The sequence below is a fragment of the Aquarana catesbeiana genome, linkage group LG06 (genome assembly GCF_042186555.1).
Source record: "Aquarana catesbeiana isolate 2022-GZ linkage group LG06, ASM4218655v1, whole genome shotgun sequence".
NCBI classification, from domain to species: domain Eukaryota; kingdom Metazoa; phylum Chordata; class Amphibia; order Anura; family Ranidae; genus Aquarana; species Aquarana catesbeiana.
The window spans coordinates 406587290-406611365 of record NC_133329.1 but is presented as its reverse complement, the minus strand read 5'-3'; the positions used below and the strand labels follow the sequence as shown (position 1 = coordinate 406611365).

General features: G+C 46.1%; 1 protein-coding gene across 1 annotated transcript; it reads left to right on the top strand.

The window, feature by feature from the left end:
• Positions 1–2555: 2555 nt before the first annotated feature.
• LOC141147830 (tyrosine-protein phosphatase non-receptor type 4-like) lies at positions 2556–23826 on the top strand. Its single transcript, XM_073634996.1, has 6 exons — positions 2556–2712; positions 15092–15199; positions 16998–17040; positions 17125–17203; positions 22342–22386; positions 23323–23826. Exons 1-6 carry the CDS (start codon positions 2575–2577, stop codon positions 23540–23542), a joined length of 633 nt encoding a protein of 210 aa, XP_073491097.1. The 5' UTR covers positions 2556–2574; the 3' UTR covers positions 23543–23826.
• The last annotated feature ends 250 nt before the right edge of the window (positions 23827–24076 follow it).

Below are 24076 nucleotides of genomic sequence, written 5' to 3'. Positions count from 1 at the left end.
CTTAGTGAGCAAACGACATCATGAAGGCCAAGGAACACACCAGACAGGTCAGGGATACAGTTGTGGAGAAGTATAAAGCAGGGTTAGGTTATAAAAAAAAAAATCTCCCAAGCTTTGAACATCTCACGGAGCTCTGTTCAATCCATCATCCGAAAATGGAAAGAGTATGGCACAACTGCAAACCTACCAAGACATGGCCGTCCACCTAAACTGACCGGCCGGGCAAGGAGAACATTCATCAGAGAAGAGCCAAGAGGTCCATGGTAACTCTGGAGGAGCTGCAGAGATCCACAGCTCAGGTGGGAGAATCTGTCCACAGGACAACTATTAGTCGTGTTCTCCACAAATCTGCCCTTTATGGAAGAGTGACAAGAAGAAAGATATTGGTGAAAGAAAGTCATAAGAAGTCCTGTTTGTAGTTTGTGAGAAGCCATGTGGAGGACACAGCAAACATGTGGAAGAAGGTGCTCTGGTCAGATGAGACCGACATTCAACTTTGTGGCCTAAAAGCAAAACGCTATGTGTGGAGGAAAACTAACACTGCACATCACCCTGAACACACCATCCCCACCGGGACAGGGAAGCTGGTCAGAGTTGATGGGAAGATGGATGGAGACAAATACAGGACAATCTTAGAAGAAAACCTGTTAAAGTCTACAAAAGACTTGAGACCGGGGCGGAGGTTCACCTTCCAGCAGGACAACGACCCGAAACATCCAGCCAGAGCTACAATGGAATGGATTAGATCAAAGTATATTCATGTGTTAGAATGGCCCAGTCACAGTCCAGACCTAAATCACATTGAGAGTCTGTGGCAAGACTTGAAAATTGCTGATCACAGACGCTCTCCATCCAATCTGACAGAGCTTGAGGTATTTTACAAAGAAGAAGAATGGGCAAAAATGTCCCTCTCTAGATGTGCAAAGCTGGTAGAGACATCCCCAAAAAGACTTGTAGAGAAAGGGGGTTCTACAAAGTATTGACTCAGGGGGGCGCCATACAAATGCCCCCCCACACTTTTCACATATTTATTTGTATCATTTATCATTTTCCTTCCACTTCACAATTATGTGACACTTTGTGTTGGTCCATCTCATAAAATCCCAATAAAATACATTAGAGAAATATAAAGATGTACTATCTAAACCTCAGTCCCCCCGGTCCCTCCGCTGTACTTACCTGCAGCAATCCTGAGCTGTCACCACCTATTCGGCCGGCCCAAGATTTAAAATCCCCACACTTCTCCCTCCACTCAGCATGTCCGGGACAGACCAGGGCGATTCTGATTGGTTAGATTCCTGTCTCTGAATCGCTTGTGGCCACTAGCATCAGGGTTGGAGTGTTTGGCGATGGTCTCCTCTCCAGTTCCTGCTACCCATGTATTGTCCATCAGAAGACTCCGCCCACCTTCACAAATGTCACCGGGTCTCGGGGGGGGGGGGGGGGGGCGTTCCCCTTTTTCAGCGTGACAACAGGATTGGTTATTTGGCATTTTAACTCAAGCTGCGTAGTCTGTGCACTCATCGGGCTGAGGAAGGGGGGGAGGGTCTATGAAACGAGTCCCTAGCGAGGGAGCCCAGTGACACGTACAGCGGGTTTTCTGCCCTCTTTGTGCCCATTATGGTGATCTCTTGTCCCTTGTAAACCGGGGGGGGGGGGGGCGGGGGTTTGGGGCGGGGAGCGGTACAACCTTCCAGAAGGCAAGTGGATAATATAGAGTACACTTTACTAATATTCAGGAAGGTTGGCCAAACAATTGCGTTGCGTATGGGATCACTTCATCCCACCTACATTTTTTGTTTTCCTGTTTTTGCATTTTTTTTTTGTTTGTTTATTTTGTTGGTAAACTATTTTTTTTTAAACAATTATTATAATGAAACTATTATTTTACTTTAAAATAAAGTGTAGTGCAACACTTAATAATAATAATAATAATAATAATAGGAACAACAATAATAGTAATAATAATAATAGGAATAACAATAATAGTAATAACAATAATAGGAACAACAACAATAATAATAATATTATTTTTATTATTGTTGTTCCTATTATTATTGTTATTTCTTTTATTATTATTGTTCCTATTATTATTTCTATTATTATTATTATTGTTCCTATTATTATTGTTGTTATTGTTCCTATTATTATTCCTATTATTATTATTATTATTATTGTTATTCCTATTATTGTTATTATTAGAAACAATAATAAAAATAGTAATAATAATAATAGGAATAATAATAATAATAATAATAATAATAATAATGTTTTTATTATTATTGTTGTTCCTATTGTTATTTCTAATTTCTATTTATTATTATTTTTACTTTTATTATTATTGTTGTTCCTATTTTTATTATTATTGTTGTTGTTGTTTCTATTATTATTATTACTATTATTATTCCTATTGTTGTTATTATTATTATTATTACTGTTGGTATTGTTGTTGTTACTATTTTATATGGTCAGTGAACTTCTTCCATTACCTTTTGCTGTTCCATGCTAACCGTTTTTTTTTCTCTCTCTCTCTCTCTCTCTCTCTCGTATCTCGCAGACTTTGCGCAGACAGTAATGAGCGCACGTTTCCGATTGCCTGCTGGCAAATCCTACAATGTACGTGCGTCGGAGCAGGCCCGGGACAGGCAGAGTACAGAGGTTGTGTGTAATATCCTTCTGCTGGATAACACTGTGCAAGCTTTCCGTGTCAGTGTAAGTAGTCGTGTGTGCGTCCAATCTCTATCGCCATGATGCCTCTGCGGGGATATGGACTGTATTGTGATCAATCTGCTCTCTGATTGGTTTCCGGCTCGCTATGTAACAATGAATGTGTCAGGAATCAGAACCGTGTCTTCATAATGGAGTCAGGAGGGTGTAGATCAGGGATATACAATTAGCGGACCTCCAGCTGTTGCAAAACTACAAGTCCCATCATGCTCTGCCTCTGGGTGTCATGTGGCTTGTGGCTGTCAGTCTTGCTATGCCTCATGGGACTTGTAGTTCTGCAACAGCTGGAGGTCCGCTAATTGCATATCCCTGGCGTAGGGGATACGGCCATAAATACACCCGATCACCACATCCCTACTATGGGGGGGATTTACTGAAACTGGAGAGTGCAGAATCTGGTGCAGCTCTGCATGGTATCCAGGGGTGGGACGGGGGGGGGCAGGAGCTTGCGGCTGCCCTGGGCACTATGGTATGATGTGGGGGGGGGAGGCACTCCAGGTAGATTGGGTTGGGGGGGTGGATTTGGGGAGTGGCAGGGGGTAAGAATTGTTCTAGGAGGGGAAATTTAGGGAGGTGTGCTAGGAGTGGTGATTTGGGTGATTTGTGTCGGGGGGGGCAAAAGTATTTGTGCTAGGAGGGGGGATTTGTGTTGGGGGTGTGTGTGCTAGGAGGAGGATTTGTGTTGGGGGGGGGGATGTGTGCTAGGAGGGGGGATTTGTGTTGGAGAGGGGGGGTGTGTGCTAGGAGGAGGGATTTGTGTTGGGGGGGGGGGTGTGTGCTAGGAGGAGGGATTTGTGTTGGGGGGGAAATGTGTGCTAGGAGGAGGGATTTGTGTTGGGGGGTAGGGAAAATGTGTGCTAGGAGGCGGGGATTTGTGTTGGGGGAGAGAAAATGTGTGCTAGGAGGCGGGATTTGTGTTGGGGGAGAGAAAATGTTTGCTAGGAGGAGGGATTTGTGTTGGGGGGGAAATGTGTGCTAGGAGGAGGGATTTGTGTTGGGGGGGGGGGATGTGTGCTAGGAGGCGGGATTTGTGTTGGGGGGGGGATGTGTGCTAGGAGGAGGGATTTGTGTTGGGGGGGAAATGTGTGCTAGGAGGAGGGATTTGTGTTGGGGGGTAGGGAAAATGTGTGCTAGGAGGCGGGATTTGTGTTGGGGAGAGAAAATGTTTGCTAGGAGGCGGGATTTGTGTTGGGGGGGGGAAATGTGTGCTAGGAGGAGGGATTTGTGTTGGGGGGTAGGGAAAATGTGTGCTAGGAGGCGGGATTTGTGTTGGGGGAGAGAAAATGTTTGCTAGGAGGCGGGATTTGTGTTGGGGGGGGAAATGTGTGCTAGGAGGCGGGATTTGTGTTGGGGGGAGGGAAAATGTGTGCTAGGAGGGGGATTTGTGCTATAAAAGTAATATGGTAGAGGGGAAATATATATTTTTTGGGGGTGGGGGGTATTTGTGCTAGGAAGGGATGATTGGGGGGTATTTGTGCTAGGAAGGGATGATTGGGGGGTATTTGTGCTAGTAGGGATGATTGGAGCGGAGTGGGGGGTGGGAATTTGTGCTAGGATGGGAAATTGGGGGAGGAGAATTTGTGCAGGAAGGGGGGATATGGAGTGTGGGGGGGGAGATTTGTGCTTGGAGGGGGACATTTTTTTTTAGGGGGAGGGAATTTGGGCGGGGGGGGGGGGGATTTGAGCTGGAAGGGATGGGGGGGCAAAGATTTGTGCTGGGAGGAGAGATTTCAGCAGGATGCAGATTTGTAATGGGGGGAGGGGGGGTTTAGGTTTGGGGGGGTGAGCATGCAGATTAGTTATGGATATTTTGGGGGAATGGGATTTTTCGCTCACACATTATACATCTTGGGGGGGGGGGGGGGGGGCGATATGCCATGTTCGCCCCAGGCACTAGATGGCACTGATGTGAGCCAATCAGCTTCTATCTTCAGCTTGTTCAATTAAGCTTTGACAAAAAAATTGGCTGCACCAGATTTTGCACTCTCCAGTTTTAGTAAATCTGCCCTCTATATGCAGGAAGACCGTCCTTAACGTGGGGCAAAAGGGGCAGCTGCCCCGGGCCCAATCTTTGTTTTGGGGGCCCAAAGCAGCTGCCTCGTGAGCCCGCTGTACAGAGCACTCCCACCCCCTCTTACTTCAGATGTCAAGAGCCCCCCCACCCTTCCAGAGGAGGGTTGCAGTCAGCTGATCCTGGGGGAGGTGGAAGGGGGGGGGGGTTGCTGTGGCTGCACAAAGAGGTGCAGGATCTGTAAGAGAAGTTCCGTAGTCCTCTATGCTGCTGAATTCTGAGAACAGGATAGGCAGAGATAAGGGGATTCTGAGGCTGGACAAATGTGCAGGATCCGTAGGAGGAGTTCTGTCCTCCTCTCTGCTGCTGAATGCTGACACCAGGGGAGGTAGAGACAAGGAGATGCTGCGGCTGCGCAGAGAGGTGCAGGATCTGGAGGAGGAGTTCCGTAGTCCTCTCTGCAGCTGAAAGCTGAGACCAGGGGAGGCAGACATAAGGGAGTGCTGCAGCTGCACAGAGGTGCAGGATCTGTAGGAGCAGTTCTGTCCTTGTCTCTTCTGTTGAATGCTGAAACCAGCGGAGACGGAGACAAGGGAGTGCTTCAGGATCTGTAGGAGGAGTTCTGTTGTATTCTCTGCTGTTGAATATTGAGACCAAAGAAAGCAGAGACCAGGGGATGCTGTGGCTGCACAGAGGCACAGGATCCGAGTTCTGTCCTCCTCTCTGCTGAGAGGGTGGTGGCAGGGATAGAGACAAGTCTTTCTGCAGCTGCAAGGAGATATGCAGGATCTGGAGGAGGAGTTCTGTCCTCTCTGCTGCTGACTGAGACAAGTTTGGGGCAGAAACAAGGGGGGTTGCTGCAGGGGAGGTGCAAGGGTCCCCCGAAATATCCTGGTGGGACGGATTCAGGTTTGACACGTGTGATGTAGACAATGCAACAGGTGTGGTTGAAGACGCACGACAGGAGATGGTCAGAGAGTAGGGAAGTGCGATATGAGAATTCTAGAAATCGCTGATATCTCAGTTCCTTTTTATATGCTCAGGCTTCTGACTGCCGGGACTGTAAAGGGCCCCAGGTTGTGATCCTGGATCTAACGGATGATTGGCCCCCGTGTTCGGTCACCAGGGGTCTAATCGATGATTGGTCCCCCGTCAGGGCCGTCTTTAAAGGGGTTGTAAAGGTAAAAATGTTTTCACCTTAATGCATTCTATGCATTAAGGTGAAAAAACTTCCGACAATACCGCTGCCCCCTTGCCCCCCGTTTTACTTACCTGAGCCCCCTAAAGTCCAGCGCTCGCGCCCGACATCCTCTTCGTTGATCAGCCTGACCGCTGATTGGCTAGAGTGGATGGATTGAAAGCAGCGCAGCCATTGGCTCACGCTGCTGTCAATCATATCCAATGACGCGGCGCGCCGGGGGGGCGGGGCCGAGTGATACAGTGAGCGGCTATGGCCGCCGGCTGTATCACGGGAGCGCGCCCGCAAGAACTCGCCACCATGCGAGCTCCCTTGCATGGTAGTGATTAGTTCTTGCGGGAAGGAGCTGAAACAGCCGCCGAGGGACCCCAGAAGACCAGGTTCGGGGCCACTCTGTGCAAAACGAGCTGCACAGTGGAGGTAAGTATAACATGTTTGTTATTTTTTTTTTAAAAAGAATTACCTTTAGTATTTCTTTAAGGCAGGGCAAAAGGGGCAGCTGCCCTGGGCCCTGTCATTGTTGTGGGGCCCAAAGCAGCTGCCTCATACTTTGCAACTATCCCAGTTTAAATTCCCTCCTCACTTGAGGTTTTAATCCCATGCTGTGTCCTGATATCTCAGTGTGAAGTTCTGTTACTAATGCTCTGCCCTATTGTTGTGTACAGATGACTCACCAGCAGACTCTGTGTTTACGTGTAAATACCGACATTGATATGTAAATAGTGGCGGACCAGCAGCATTCATGTGTAAATAGAGGCAGCATTCATATGTATATCATGGCCCCCCTGAGGTCATTTCCACCATCACCTATACTGAATGCTGCCCACTGGGGAGGTAAAGGGGCATGTTGAAAGTCCTGCCTACAACTATGGTCATTAAACCTAACATTAGCCTGTTCTGCAGAGGTAAGCAAATTATGGGGGGGTGGGGGAGGGGGTAGTGTGGGGTGTGCAGAGGTAGGCAGAGAAGGAATTACAGTTTGGGGTGCTCAGGGGAAGGAGGGGATGTAGAGGTAAGGAAGGTGGGTGCAAAGATGAGCAGAGGAGGCCGGTAGAGTTAAAGGGGAGGAGGGTTGGAGCGGAGAGGATGGGGGAGGTTTGGGCTGCAGAGGTTAGCAGGGGTTTAAGGATACAAAGGTGTACTGACAGGGTGGATAAAGATGTAGGTCACATGTAGGGCAGCCCATTCATTTCAATTTCACTGCAAATGCGGAATAAACTCCCAAACACTTTTCCAAAATCACGCGATGCCAAGGCACATGTCAGCAGATGGGTGAGGGTGTCATTAACAATTATTGGCACTGCTGTGTATCTGCTAAAGGGCAGCACATTTCTGTGGTGTCGGTAAAGAGATTTTGCATGCGTTCCCAACACACACAAATGTGAACGCAGGCTAAATGTCTGTTACATTGATGGTCAGTGTAAATCTTCTCATTACATTGGTGGTCAGTGTAAATCTTCTCATTAAATTGGTGGTCAGTGTAAATCTTCTCATTACATTGGTGATCAGTGTAAATCTTCTCATTACATTGGTGGTCAGTGTAAATCTTCTCATTACATTGGTGGTCAGTGTAAATCTTCTCATTACATTGGTGATCAGAGTAAATCTTTTCATTACATTGGTGATCAGTGTAAATCTTCTCATTACATTGGTGATCAGTGTAAATCTTCTCATTACATTGGTGGTCAGTGTAAATCTTCTCATTACATTGGTGATCAGTGTAAATCTTCTCATTACATTGGTGGTCAGTGTAAATCTTCTCATTACATTGGTGATCAGTGTAAATCTTCTCATTACATTGGTGATCAGTGTAAATCTTCTCATTACATTGGTGATCAGTGTAAATCTTCTCATTACATTGGTGGTCAGTGTAAATCTTCTCATTACATTGGTGGTCAGTGTAAATCTTCTCATTACATTGGTGATCAGAGTAAATCTTTTCATTACATTGGTGGTCAGTGTAAATCTTTTCATTACATTGGTGGTCAGTGTAAATCTTTTCATTACATTGGTGGTCAGTGTAAATCTTTTCATTACATTGGTGGTCAGTGTAAATCCCTCCTTACATTGGTGGTTACTGTGAATGCTTCTATTACATTGGCGGTCAGTGTAAACTCCTATTACATTGGCGGTCAGTGTAAACCCCTATTACATTGGCGGTCAGTGTAAACCCCTATTACATTGGTGGTCAGTGTAAACCGCTATTACATTGGCGGTCAGTGTAAACCCCTATTACATTGGTGGTCAGTGTAAACCCCTATTACATTGGCGGTCAGTGTAAACCCCTATTACATTGGTGGTCAGTGTAAACCCCTATTACATTGGTGGCCAGTGTAAACCGCTATTACATTGGTGGTCAGTGTAAACCGCTATTACATTGGTGGTCAGTGTAAACCCCTATTACATTGGTGGTCAGTGTAAATCCTGATTACATTGGTGGCCAGTGTTGAAACTCCTCTTTATATTGGTAGTCAGTATAAAAAAAATCTGCATTGCCATTGATCACACCCTCCCCTCCCCCCAGCACTGCCACTGATCCCAGGAGTCTTAGGATCCCTAGGAGTTGTCTGTCTATCAATGGCCCCCCTCACCTCCCCAGTCCATGGTGTGCAGGCAGTGAGGAGATGATGTGCTGTTACCTCTAGCAACCAATCAGTAAACAGTAATGATGTGCAGTAACTTATAGCAACCAATCAGTGAGCAGTATTGATGTACAGTATTCTCTACCAACCAATCAACAAACAATTATGTGCTGTAACCTCTAGCAACCAGTCAGTGAGTGGCAATGATACACTGTAACCTCTGGCAACCAATCGCAATCACTGTCTGATCTGATTCAGTAAACTGATTTTGAGTCTAGCTGCTTTTTATTGTATGTCTCAAAGCAGGTGGAGAGCGAAACTGCATGGAGGGGCGGGGCCCAAAAAATTTTATTGCCCAGGGTCCAAACAGTATTAAAGATTGCCCTGGCCCCCGTGTCCGGTCACCAGGGATCTAACTGATGATTGGCCCCCCGTGTTCGGTCCCCCCGGGATCTAACCGATGATTGGCCCCCGTGTTCGGTCACCCGGGATCTAACGGATGATTGGCCCCCGTGTTCGGTCACCCGGGATCTAAGCGAAAATTGGTCCCCGTGTTTGGTCACCCGGGATCTAACCAATGATTGACCCCCGTGTTCGGATTGGCCCCAGTGTTTGGTTACCTGGGATCTTACCGATGATTGGCCCCTGTGTTCGGTCACCCGGGATCTAGCCGATGATTGGCCCCCTTGTTCAGATTGTCCCCCCGTGTTTGGTCACCCGAGATCTAACCGATGATTGGCCCCCGTGTTCAGTCACCCGGGATCTAACCGATGATTGGCCCCTGTGTTCAGTCACCCGGGATCTAACCGATGATTGGCCCCCGTGTTCAGTCACCAGGGATCTAGCCGATGATTGGCCCCAGTGTTCAGTCACCCAGCATCTAACAGATGATTGGCCCCTGTGTTCGGTCACTTGGAATATAACCGATGATTGGCCCCCATGTTCAGTCACCTGGGATCTAACCGATGATTGGCCCCCGTGTTCAGTCACCCAGGATCTAACCGATGATTGGCCCCCGTGTTCGGTCACCCAGGATGTAATGGATGATTGGCCCCCGTGTTCGGTCACCCGGGATCTAACGGATGATTGGCCCCCATGTTCCCTCACCCGGGATCTAACGGATGATTGGCCCCCATGTTCGGTCACCAGGGATCTAACCGATGATTGGCCCCCATGTTCAGTCACCCGGGATCTAATCGATGATTGGCCCCCGTGTTCGGTCACCTGGGATCTAACCGATGATTGGCCCCGTGTTCGGTCACCAGGGATCTAACGGATGATTGGCCCCCATGTTCCCTCACCCGGGATCTAACGGATGATTGGCCCCCATGTTCGGTCACCAGGGATCTAACCGATGATTGGCCCCCATGTTCAGTCACCCGGGATCTAATCGATGATTGGCCCCCGTGTTCGGTCACCTGGGATCTAACCGATGATTGGCCCCTGTGTTCGGTCACCCGGGATCTAACGGATGATTGGCCCCCGTGTTCGGTCACCCGGGATCTAAGCGAAAATTGGTCCCCGTGTTTGGTCACCCGGGATCTAACCAATGATTGACCCCCGTGTTCGGATTGGCCCCAGTGTTTGGTTACCTGGGATCTTACCGATGATTGGCCCCTGTGTTCGGTCACCTGGGATCTAACCGATGATTGGCCCCCCGTGTTCGGTCACCTGGGATCTAACTGCTGATTGGCCCCCGTGTTCTGTCACCCGGGATTTAACCGCTGATTGGCCCCCGTGTTCTGTCACCCGGGATCTAACCGATGATTGGCCCCCGTGTTCAGTCACCCGGGATCTAACTGATGATTGGCCCCCGTGTTCTGTCACCCGGGATCTAACCGATGATTGGCCCCCGTGTTCTGTCACCCGGGATCTAACCGATGATTGGCCCCCGTGTTCAGTCACCCGGGATCTAACCGATGATTGGCCCCCGTGTTCGGTCACCCGGGATCTAACCGATGATTGGCCCCCGTGTTCGGTCACCTGGGATCTAACCGCTGATTGGCCCCCGTGTTCTGTCACCCGGGATCTAACCGATGATTGGCCCCCGTGTTCTGTCACCTGGGATCTAACCGATGATTGGCCCCTGTGTTCGGTCACCCGGGATCTAACCGATGATTGGCCCCTGTGTTCGGTCACCCGGGATCTAACCGATGATTGGCCCCCGTGTTCGGTCACCTGGGATCTAACCGATGATTGGCCCCGTGTTCTGTCACCCGGGGTTTAACCGATGATTGGCCCCGTGTTCTGTCACCCGGGATTTAACCGATGATTGGCCCCCCGTGTTCGGTCACCCGGGATCTAACCGATGATTGGCCCCGTGTTCTGTCACCCGGGATTTAACCAATGATTGGCCCCCGTGTTCGGTCACCCGGGATCTAACCGATGATTGGCCTCCGTGTTCTGTCACCCGGGATCTAACCGATGATTGGCCCCCGTGTTCTGTCACCCGGGATCTAACCGATGATTGGCCTCCGTGTTCTGTCACCCGGGATCTAACCGATGATTGGCCCCCGTGTTCGGTCACCTGCGATGCGCTTTTGTCTGCCTTGCTTAAGAAGCTGCTGGAAGGTTCCAGGACTTTTTATAAGGCAGCGGGTGAAGTGAGGCGCGGCGGCAGCTCAGGCGAAGATCACACGTTTCCAAGTCTGCGCACATCTGTTATTTAAAGCTAGGCGGCGGCGTTCTCTAGAGGGCCGAGCCGCGTACTTGGCTGTTACAACACCCTCGGCTCAGATCTGCCGCCTCTCCTCCCAGCAACCTGTCATATGAAAACACTGAGAGAAGAGAGAACATCTATCCCCTAAACACAGAGAAGGGCCCCCCCCACCATGGAGGACATCGGGGGAGGGGACGTCTCTGAGAATGTGACCGAGGACTAAAACAGTCCCTGACCTTCTGCTGATCTCCTAAAATATGTGTCTCCAGGGACTGCGAAACCGATATCCCCCCACCACCACTTCTCTGTACAGGTCTCTGGGGGGATTCCACAACTCCACAGACACGACTTAAAGGAACACTCCCCCCCCCCCCCCCCCCTCCGCTTCCTAGAAGTCCCAAATTAACTGCTATAAAGATTCCTGTTGGCTGAAACTCTCCCGGTGGGCGGAGCTGAACTCTGTCCATAAATGTGGCCTATTTATAAGGCAGAACTCGTTCTGGGTGACCGGTGCAAGTGATCCCTACGAGCGCCCGCCGGGCCCCGTACACCACAGGGTGCGTCCCGCCGCCATCACCGGGGGTCCAACGTGTCCAAAGTGTAACCCCCGACTCTGCTGTGCAGATTAGACAAGTGCACAATAGAAACATTTGTTTTGTTTGTTAGGTCAATCATTTTATTTCGTCTCATTTGTTATGTCCGGAGACAGCTGTATGTGTTCTGTTTTCTTCTATTCTACTCTATTTTGTTCTATTCTACTCTACTGTTCTCTGTTCTTTATTTTCTATTCTATTCTTTTGTTTTCTATTATATTTTTTTTATTTTCTCTTTTTAATGTATTCTCTTCTATTATATTCTTTTCTATTCTATCATATTCTATTCCTTTTTTTTATATTCTATTCTGTTCAATTCTGTTTTATTGTGTTCTGTTTTTTTAATTTTTTTTTATTTTTTATTCTATTTTCTATTCTATTGCTTTATATCCTTTTTTCTATTCTATACCTTTTATTTTCTATATTTTATTCTGTTCTTTTCTTTTTTATTATGTTCCCTTTTTTAGTTTCGTCTTATTCGTTATGTCAGTAGACAACTGTATTTGTTCTGTTTTATTCTTTTGCTCTATTTTTTACTCTATTTTTTTATTATTATATTCTACTCTATTCTGTTCTGTTCTACTCTACTGTTCTTTTATTTTCTATTCTATTCTTTTGTTTTCTTTTTTTTTTTTTTGTTCTGTTGTATTCTCTTCTCTTCTATCATATTCAATTTATTTTATATTCTTTTCTATTCTATCATATTTTATTCCTTTTTTGTATTCTATTCTGTTTTATGGTATTCTTTTATATTCTATTCTGTTTATTCAATTCTGTTTTATTGTGTTCTTTTTTATTTCATTCTAATCTATTCTATTTTTTCTTTTTTATTCTATTTTATATACTATTGCCTTATATTCTATTCTTTTCTATTCTATTCCTTTATTTTCTATATTTTATTTCGTTCTATTTTGTTATATTCCCTTTTTTAATTCCATCGTATTCGTTATGTCAGGAGACAACTGTTTTTATTCTGTTCTATTCTACTCTACTATTCTGTTCTTTTATTTTCTATTCTATTTTTTTATTTTCTCTTCGTTTTTTTTGTATTCTCTTCTCTTCTATTCAATTTATTTTAAATTATTTTCTATTATATCATATTCTATTCCTTTTTTTTTTGTATTCTATTCTGTTTTATGATATTATTTTTTATTCTGTTTATTCAATTCTGTTGTATTGTGTTTTTTATTTCATTCTTTTCTAATCTATTTTTTTTTTCATTTTATTTCTTTTTTATTCTATTTTCTATTCTATTCTTTTCTATTATATGCCTTTATTTTATTTTCTGTTATTTTTCTATTCTATTCCTTTATTTTCTATATTTTATTCCTTTCTATTTTATTTTATGTTCCCTTTTTCAATTTTGTCATATTCGTTATGTCAGGAGACAGCTTTATTTGTTCTGTTTTATTCTATTCTACGCTATTTTTTTTTAAATTATTATATTCTACTCTAATCTGTTCTATTCTACTCTACTTTTCTCTGTTCCTTTATTTTCAATTCTATTCTTTTGTTTTCTATTATATTTTTTTATTTTCTGTTCTGTTTTATTGTATTCTCTTCTCTTCTATTATATTCAATTTATTTTCTACTCTATCATATTATATTCCTTTTTTTGTATTCTATTCTGTTTTTATGATCTTTTCTATTCTGTTTATTTGATCCTGTTTTATTGCGTTTTTTTATATTTAATTCTATTTTAATTTTTCTTTTTTAGTCTATGCTTTATATTCTATTACAGTCCTTCCTATTTTCTATTCTATATTCCTTTATTTTATTTTTTATTCTGTTCTATTCTATTTTATTATGTTCCCTTTTTTCTATTCTATTGTTTCATTCTGTTATTTTATATTCTATTTCAGGGGTCTTCAAACATTTTAAATGAAGGACCAGTTTACTGTCCTTCAGACTTTAGGGGGGCCAGACTGTGGCCAGTGAGAGTATAAATGGTTCTGGCATCAGTGGGAGTAAACCGTTCCCATTATTGGTATTAGGGGGATAAATCGGGCCCCGTCATTGGTGTCAGTGGGAGGAATAGTGCCCCATCATTGGTGTCAGTGGGAGGAATAGTGCCCCATCATTGGTATCAGTGGGAGGAATAGTGTCCCATCATTGGTATCAGTGGGAGGAATAGTGCCCCATCATTGGTGTCAGTGGGAGGAATAGTGCCCCATCATTGGTATCAGTGGGAGGAATAGTGCCCCATCATTGCTATCAGTTTGGAAAAATAATGCCCCATCATTGGTATCAGTGGGAGGAATAGTGTCCCATCATTGGTATCAGTTGGGGAAATAATGCCCCATCATTGGTGTCAGTGGGAGGAGTAGTGCCCCATCATTGGTGTTAGTGGGAGGAATAGTGCCCCATCATTGGTATCAGTGGGAGGAATAGTGCCCCATCATTGGTATCAGTGGGAGGAATAGTGCCCCATCATTGGTATAAGCTGGAGAAATAGTGCCCCATCATTGGTATCAGTGGGAGGAATAGTGCCCCATCATTGGTATCAGTGGGAGGAATAGTGTCCCATCATTGGTATCAGTTGGAGAAATAATGCCCCATCATTGGTGTCAGTGGGAGGAATAGTGTCCCATCATTGGTATCAGTTGGAGAAATAATGCCCCATCATTGGTGTCAGTGGGAGGAATAGTGCCCCATCATTGGTATCAGTGGGAGGAATAGTGCCCCATCATTGGTATCAGTGGGAGGAATAGTGCCCCATCATTGGTGTCAGTGGAAGGAATAGTGCCCCATCATTGGTATCAGTTGGAGGAATAGTGTCCCATCATTGGTATCAGTGAGAGGAATAGTGCCCCATCATTGGTATCAGTGGGAGGAATAGTGCCCCATCATTGGTGTCAGTGGAAGGAATAGTGCCCCATCATTGGTATCAGTTGGAGGAATAGTGTCCCATCATTGGTATCAGTGAGAGGAATAGTGCCCCATCATTAGCTGATTATAGTGTAACAACACGAGTCTACAATATTCAACTTTTTCACGATATTCTAATTTTCTGAGATACAGAATTTTGGGTTGTCACTCTCTGTGAGCCATAATCGTCAAAATGAAAAGAAAGAAATGCTTGGAATGTATCCCTCTGTGTGCAATGAATCCATATATAAAATATGATTTCTGGGCTGCCGCCAGTTTTTTATTGAATTACTGAAATAAATTCACTTTTTGATGATCTTCCCGTTTTTTGATTTGGTCCATTCTGGAGATGCGCGGTGATTGGTCCGTTCTGGAGGTGCGCGGTGATTGGTCCGTTGTGGAGATGATGCAGCCGGTGTGTAATAACCTCAGCACTGCTTTTGTGTCTTTCAGAAACATGAGGATGGCCAGGCTCTGCTAGACTTGGTCTTTAAGTTTCTCGATCTCACCGAGAGGGACTATTTTGGATTGCAGTTGGCTGACGATTCCTCGGAGAACCCCGTGAGTCCTGTTCACTCTCCTGTCATCGAAATACAAGATGTTACTAAATGGGGGGGGGGGGGGGGGCATGTAGGACCTTTTTGGACCCCCCCCAAAAACAAAATAAGAAAGGGAAGACCTTTAAGTTGCTGTATCTCTAAAATCATTCTTCCAAATAATGGGATGTTTGCCTCTCCTGCTGCCCGCCCTGCCAGTCTCGGCGGCAGTAAAAGAGAATGAAGATGGCAAAATCTAAAATTTCCCGGGGTGTCGATTTTTCTGGTACTGCGCTCCGTTCTGCGATCCGTTCCTCCGGGCCCCTTCCTCACCACGGTGTCCTTGTAACGAGTAGGCTGAAGGAGTCACTGTGGTGGCCAGGAAGTCCGGCATTCTCTAAGTGTTGGGTTCTGCAGGATCTGCATCTATTCGGCAGGGTGGGCAGCAGGAGAGGCAAGTATCCGATGTCCTCTTTGAAGGGGCATGTTATTTGGAAGACTGATTTTGACATTTATGGTTTTTGTTTTGAAGGTGAACTGTGGGATAGTTTCAGAACCTCTCCATTACTTCTCCTCAGTAAAAAACAAACATGTCACTTCTTCAAACTTACATAATTATAGTGTAAATTATCCTATAACTGTGTGTGACGTGATCACTAGAGGCAGAAGAATGCAGCTCTGCCCAGGCATTTTGGGAAGGGATCAATGAAGTGCCGTTGTCACTTCTTTTTACTGTTTTGGCACTGCTGTATCATTGTACAGTTTTCATGGAATGGGAGTTGATGGCCTGTCAGTCACGGTATGAGGTCATGGTGAGGCAGACAGAGCAGGAGTCTCCTGGCCTGCCAGTCAAGGTATGAGGACATGGTGGGTCTGATGAACCAGGAGGCTCCAGGCCTGTCAGTCAAGATATGTGGTCAAGAGAGACCAGGAGTCTCCTGGCCTTTCAATCACAGTTTGAGGCCATGGTGGGTCAGACTAAGCAAGAGTCTCCTGATCTGTCAGTCATTGTATGATGTCATGGTGGGTCAAACAAACCAGGCGTCTCCTGCCTGTCAGTCAAGGTATGGGGAAATGGCGGATCAGACAGAGCTGGAGTCTCCTGGCCTGTCAATCAAGGTATGAGGTCAAGGTGGGTCAGACAGAGCAGGAGTCTCCTGGCCTGTCAGTCACAGTTTGGGGTCATGGTGGATCAGACAAACCAGGCGTCTCCTGCCTGTCAGTCAAGGTATGGGGAAATGGCGGATCAGACAGAGCTGGAGTCTCCTGGCCTGTCAATCAAGGTATGAGGTCATGGTGGATCAGACAAACCAGGAGTTTCCTGGCCTGTCAGTTAAGGTATTGGGGAAATGGTGGATCAGACAGAGCTGACCCATCATGACCTCATACCTTGACTGACAGGCCAGGAGTCTACTAGCCTGTCAGTCATCGTATGAGGTCATGGTGGGTCAGAGGGACCAGAATTCTCCTGGCCTGTCAGTCAAGGTATAAGGCCATGGTGGGTTGGACGGAGCAGGAGTCTCCTGGCTTGTCAGTCATTGTATGAGGTTATGTTGGGTTAATGCCTGCCGAAAGTGACGGGGAGAGTATAATTTCTGCCTTTCCAGCTAAAGGGGGGAGCAGTTGAGGGACAGTAAAAACGTAGCTCCAACGTGTGTTTTTACCGTGCCCCAACCGCTAGTGTAAATGAGCCCTTAAAGGGAAAGTATAGTTAATGATCAGTGAGCAGGAATGGTTATTTCCAAGCAATCGGTACTCCAGGATCTGTCTTCTCCTCTTCATTTGGACACTCACCAGCTTTGTTTCTTTTCTCACCTATCCAGAAGTGGCTGGACCCAAACAAGCTAATCAGGAAGCAGCTAAAAAGTGAGTGACGAAACGTGTGAGTCTTGTTCTATGTGTGTTTAACCGATGGATTTCCACATCATTACCAGACCTTTTCTCTTTTAGGGGGGTCTCCGCACAGTCTGAATTTCAGGGTGAAGTTCTTTGTCTCCGACTCCAGCAAACTGCAGGAGGAATACACCAGGTAGGGGGCGCTCTCTAAAATCAACCAGATGTGTGAATTCAAGTGATGTCTTTTGGACCTTGTGGGGGGGTGTGGGGTAGCAACTCCAGTTTTGTGCTGATTTTATCGCATTTTGAAGAATTAGCACATCAGTGTCTCCCTTCCTGTGAAAATCATACATCATAGAATAATGAATTCTGGTCTAGAGCAGGGGTCTCCAAACTACGGCCCTCCAGCTGGAGGGTCGTAGTTTGGAGATCCCTGGTCTAGAGGATCGCCTGCTAAAACCAGTTCGTTGGAGATCAGTGGGAAGAATGTCCCTTACATTGGTGATCAGTGAGAAGAATGTCCCTTACATTGGTGATCAGTGAGAAGAATGTTCCTTACATTGGTGATCAGTGAGAAGAATGTTCCTTACATTGGTGATCAGTGGGAAGAATGTTCCTTACATTGGTGATCAGTGAGAAGAATGTTCCTTACATTGGTGATCAGTGAGAAGAATGCTCCTTACATTGGTGATCAGTGAGAAGAATGCTCCTTACATTGGTGATCAGTGAGAAGAATGTTCCTTACATTGGTGATCAGTGAGAAGAATGTTCCTTACATTGGTGATCAGTGAGAAGAATGTTCCTTACATTGGTGATCAGTGAGAAGAATGCTCCTTACATTGGTGATCAGTGAGAAGAATGTTCCTTACATTGGTGGTCAGTGAGAAGAATGCTCCTTACATTGGTGATCAGTGAGAAGAATGTTCCTTACATTGGTGATCAGTGAGAAGAATGCTCCTTACATTGGTGATCAGTGAGAAGAATGTTCCTTACATTGGTGATCAGTGGGAAGAATGTTCCTCACATTGGTGATCAGAGGGAAGAATGTTCCTTACATTGGTGATCAGTGGGAAGAATGTCCCTTATATTGGTGATCAGTGAGAAGAATGTTCCTTACATTGGTGATCAGTGGGAAGAATGTTCCTTACATTGGTGATCAGTGAGAAGAATGTTCCTTACATTGGTGATCAGTGAGAAGAATGTTCCTTACATTGGTGATCAGTGAGAAGAATGTTCCTTACATTGGTGATCAGTGGGAAGAATGCTCCTTACATTGGTGATCAGTGAGAAGAATGTCCCTTACATTGGTGATCAGTGAGAAGAATGCTCCTTACATTGGTGATCAGTGAGAAGAATGTTCCTTACATTGGTGATCAGTGGGATGGGAAGAATGTTCCTCACATTGGTGATCAGAGGGAAGAATGTTCCTTACATTGGTGATCAGTGGGAAGAATGTCCCTTACATTGGTGATCAGTGAGAAGAATGCTCCTTACATTGGTGATCAGTGAGAAGAATGTTCCTTACATTGGTGATCAGTGGGATGGGAAGAATGTTCCTTACATTGGTGATCAGTGAGAAGAATGTTCCTTATATTGGTGATCAGTGAGAAGAATGTCCCTTACATTGGTGATCAGTGAGAAGAATGTTCCTTACATTGGTGATCAGTGGGAAGAATGTCCCTTACATTGGTGATCAGTGAGAAGAATGTTCCTTACATTGGTGATCAGTGGGAAGAATGTTCCTTACATTGGTGATCAGTGAGAAGAATGTTCCTTACATTGGTGATCAGTGGGAAGAATGTCCCTTACATTGGTGATCAGTGGGAAGAATGTTCCTTACATCGGTGATCAGTGGGAAGAGTGTTCCTAAGCCCCCCCCCCCCCATCTCCATTTATCTCTGTCACCCTTTACTAGCGATAGATGCGTGTAATGTAGCGGATCTTATGATGGATAATAAAACAACCGCCGGCTTTGTTCGCTGTTCTGGGCTGCCGCCAGTTTCCTGGTTACAGGATGAATACATGTCGTCTTCCCCAAGGTCTTGTGCTGAGCAATCGCGGCGTCTCACGGGGAGGATTGTCTGTAGCGCTTCATATATGTCACAGCACCGGAGCTTCTCATTTTGTGTCTGGCGTATTGCAGATTTCATTGGCCCGGCGGGGGGTCTTAGCAGCAGCTTTATGGCTTCTCGTTGTAGCCGGGAACAGACGAGGATACGGAATGTCTTCTGAGATGGGAAGAGGGGGGCAAATTTTAACACTAGAATCCTGAGCCCCTCCTGGTCCTCCCATCATTTTATCTTCGGGGGGAAAAACACTCTGTAAATACTTCCTCCCTGGGTGCAGCGCGATCTGTAACACCCTGTGTCCAGTGGGCAAAGATTGTTGTACGGGGCCAGCCCTGGCACCATGTGATCGCTGTGATCAATCACAGCCATCACTAGCCAGTTGTACACAATGGATTTCTTTCATAGCCATTCATTGTTTTCTATTGTGATCTCTGTGATTGGTCACAGCGATCACATGGTACAGAGCCAATCACAGTGATCACATGATAGTTGTACACAATGGGGGTTATTTACGGCAAATCCACTTTGCACTACAAGTGCAAAGTGCACTTGTCGCTGTCGATCCGAGGGGGGCATGCAAGGAGAATAAAAAAAAAACAGCATTTTAGCTTGCACATGATTGGATGATAAAATCAGCAGAGCTTCCCCTCATTTCAGATCTACCCCTCAGATTTACAGCGACTGCACTTCCAAGTGCACTTGCAGTGCAAAGTGGATTTTCCTTTTTGTAAATAACCCCCCAATGGCTTTATTTCATAGCCATTCATTGTGTACCATTGTGATCTCTGTGGTTTGTCACATCGATCACATGGTACAGGGCCGATCACATGTCAGTTGTACATAATGGCTTTCATTCATAGATTTTCATTGTATACTGTTGTGATCTGTGTGATTGGTCACAGTGATCATATGGTACAGGGTCAATCACAGCGATCACATATCAGATGCAGCGTTGCCAACCCCCTGAAGTGAAATTTACTGGCAGAACGCCAAAATTTACAAACGGCACCTTTTTTTTAATATTTTTTTTTATTTTTTTATTTTTTTTTTTTATTTTACTGGCAAACATTGTGACATTACTGGCAGAGCCACATTTTTTTTACTGGCGCTGCAAAAAAGTACCTAAAATTACTGTTTTCAGTGCTAAACAGTGCAAGTATAAATATTTGAACTATAAACACATAGCTAGTGCTATCAGCAATGTGTTTAAGTTAAACAAAAGTCAAAAAACACATTTCTCCATTGACATGAAGGTCAGGTAACTATAACCCTGCCAGCACTGAGTTCCCCCCTTACATCAGTGTCTGCAGGGATCCCCCTTAAAGTGAAAGGGAACTCTTATGTAAAGGGGAACGCTGCAGATCATGATCTAAGGGGGAACTCTGATGTAGAGGGGGGGCTCTGGTGACCAGAGACCACCTTATATCAGAGTCCACTGCATTCCCTTTACATCAGAGTTCCCACTTGCATCAGGGTCTGCAGTATTACCCTTTCACCGTTAGGCTGCTTTCACACTGGGGCGGTAGGGGGCGTCGGCGGTAAAACAGCGCTATTTTTAGCGCTGTTTTACCGCGGTATTCGGCCGCTAGCGGTGCGGTTTTAACCCCCCGCTGGCGGCCGAAAAAGGGTTAAAATCACTCGTACAGCGCGGCTATAGCCGCGCTGTCCCATTGATTTCAATGGGCAGGAGCGGTGAATAAACCGCTCCTTCACCGCTCCAAAGATGCGGCTTGCAGGAGATTTTTTCTTCTCCTGCCAGCGCACCGCTTCAGTGTAAAAGCCCTCGGGCTTTCACACTAAACAAACAGCGGAGGCTGTTTTGGGGCGGTTTGCAGGTGGTATTTTTAGCGCAATAACGCCTGCAAACCGCCCCAGTGTGAAAGAGGTCTAAGGGACAACCCTGCAGACTCTGATATAAAGGGGAATGCCAGGAACTCTGATATGGGGGGCACTCTGGTGAGTAGAGACCACCTTCCGCAGAGTGACTACACTAAGGTAAGGGGAGTTACTAATATAGGGGGGAAGCTTTATATCAGTGCCCCTTACATTATTGTATTCACTCCCCTTGCATCAGCAACCCCCCCAGACTGGCCTGGCGGCGCTTTCACCGACCCCCTCTCAGGTGCATCGTGCAGGGCTCAGTCAGATGGCTCCAGCTTGGCGGCTCTGGTTTTCCCATGGTCTCCTCTCCACATTCCACACACGTCTGACTTCTCCTGTGACCCCCATGATCCTGGCGGCACTCACAATCATGACTCCTCTCCCGACTCCCCCTCAGAGACTGCAGACATGATGTAGGAAATGGTCAGAGGCTGCGGACAGGATATAGGAGCAGGAGATGGTCAGAGGCTGCGGGCAGGAGATGGTCAGAGGCTGCGGGCAGGAGATGGTCAGAGGCTGCGGGCAGGAGATGGTCAGAGGCTGCGGGCAGGAGATGGTCAGAGGCTGCGGGCAGGAGATGGTCAGAGGCTGCGGACATGGTAGTTTCCTGCACTGTCCCCCTTCATATTACTATACCTGTCTCACTCAACATCAGTCAGGCACAGTGTCCTCCTCTACCGGGCTGGCTTCACCCCCCCCCCCCGGTAATGTCCTCCTGTGGCCCGTCACATGGCTCCTCTCTGCATCGTTCCGCTCCCCCCGCTGAACCGCCGAGAAAAACGAATGTCGGCTTCCGTTTTAAAAATGGTGCCAGGCAGCGACATTACATTACTGCGCATGCGCCGCCCAGCCGAGCTTGTACGATCTTTCCCGAGTCCTGCAGGCTTCGGAACGGCGCATGCGCATTTGCATGGCCGGCCCGCAGCCATCCTTTTTACGGGCACCGGCTGCCCGTAATGGACATTCAGGGGCGCCCCGAAAAGGGGGTGAAATTTACGGGCTGCCCGTAAATTAACGGGTGGTTGGCAACACTGATCAGATGTACACAGTGGCTTTTTTTCATAGCCATTCGTTGTGTACTCTTGTGATCCCTGTGATTGATCACATGGTGCAGGGGCCAATCATGGCTGACCTGTACCATGTGATGGCCGTGGTCAATCACAGCTGTCACAATAGTACACAATAGCACATGAATGGATGCTATTCACAAAGTAATAATGATTGCTTATCACAGTGATCATCACTGTAATAAGCAATCATAGTGGGGGAAAAGAAATCCTGTTCCCCTCCCCAGAGCAGTACAGGGTCACTATGGTGGGGGTCAGATATTGGGCGGTATTAGACTCCTGTGCTCATAATGTCTCTCTTCTTCTTTTTTTAGGTACCTTTATTTTCTGCAGATTAAACAGGACATTCTCACTGGGAGGTAATTCAAATTAAATATTTTATAAAATGTTTAATAAAGCAGATCTTCACCCTCGCAATTTTTTGTTATATATCGACTTCCATTCTTCCTTTTCTCCTTCCTCGCCAGTATGCTAATGAAAATTTTTAAATAAAACATTATTTTCTCTTATTTTAGCGCCAGTTAGACCATCACTGGGTCTCTGTTCTTCTCTGTGCAATGCAGGCAAATCGTGGCTGGTGGGAGGAGGGCTTTACACAGCTTCCTGAAAACATCACAGCCCCCCCGGCCCTCAGTACTCCTCCTCTCAAGAGCCCCTCAGTCCTGATGCAAGCAGTGGGCGGGGCTCTTGGGAGGAGTTATGCAAAAAAAAATCAAAATACCTTTTTTTTTTGATGGGAGGGTTTCAGTCTGAAGGAGTGGGCGTTTCCTAAGCGGGATCGTATTTGCATGCGGGACTGACCCTGGGTAACGCCCACATGGGGGGTTGCTAAGCTTCCGTGATTGAAAGAGAAAGAGCTGAAATCCAATAAAATGAAAAGGGGGGTGGGCCTGGAACAGTCAGGCTGGTGGGGGGGGGGGGGGGAGGTTTGGGATGGTGCTGGGAATGGGGCGGAGCTCTGACTGGCTGCAGCTTTCTAATGCACATGGTGAGGAGCTCACAGTGTGCGGTGAAATCGGAGGAAGGCGTTTCTGTCCCAGTAAGAGGAGGCGGTACAACTGTGCGAGACGGAAGGGGGAAGTCGGAGGTCAGATTTAGGAGTCTTAAGTTTTTTCGTTCGTCTTAATTGGGTTCCATGCAGACAGCCCGGTACTGCTCAGTAATGGATCACGGGGACAAGGACTGTGATTGCTCCCAGAATCCCACTTTGTGAATGGAGATTCTCCTTCAGCAGGTTTTGGGGGGTTTCCTCGGCTCTTCTCTCACTGTGTCCTTCTTCTTCTTTTATTTTTCAGGTTGCCGTGCCCGTACAGTACCGCCACCCTGCTGGCTTCCTACGCAGTTCAATGTAAGATTCCATACCAGACCGGTCATGTGATTTCACACTTGTGCCCATCAACCGTCATTTTCATTAACCACTTCAATACAGGGGCACTTGCCCCCCATTCCTGCCCAGGCCAGCTTTCAGCGCTCTCACACTTTGGAAATAGAGGTGGCCTCTGTAGTCAATACTAGAAATAAAAAATTTAGAGACTTCATCCAGAAAATATAGAAGTAAAGGGATCATGAGCTTGGTCCCCAACCAGGCTTCCCCAAAGAAAAGGGGTTCAATTGGACTGTCTTTGGGTACAGTAAGACAAGAGAATTCAAATGTGTAACAGATATATAAAAATAAAACAAAAGTTTATTGATACAAAGATAGTAATCAAGAAAGAAAAAAGGGGGTTCAATAAGGAGCCCCCTGGTGGGAGTTTAGAGGCATAGTGAACCTAGGGAAGCATAGTCAAAATAATAATATGATAAACTTTATTAAGTACAAAATGCATACATAGCAAAGACATCGAGAAAGAGTTAAAAAAATCATCTATACAGGAATATACATGATAAGAGCCCTGATGTACGCGTTTCGTATAAAAACTTCTTCAGGACACATGCAGGTTTTCAATGAATGCAAGAAAAGGTCTGACTTATGAGGAGGCTTTCAAAGATTCAAATGATCATAGTTCAAATTTTTCCGCTATAGATGTAAGGGTCTTGTCAATAAAAATA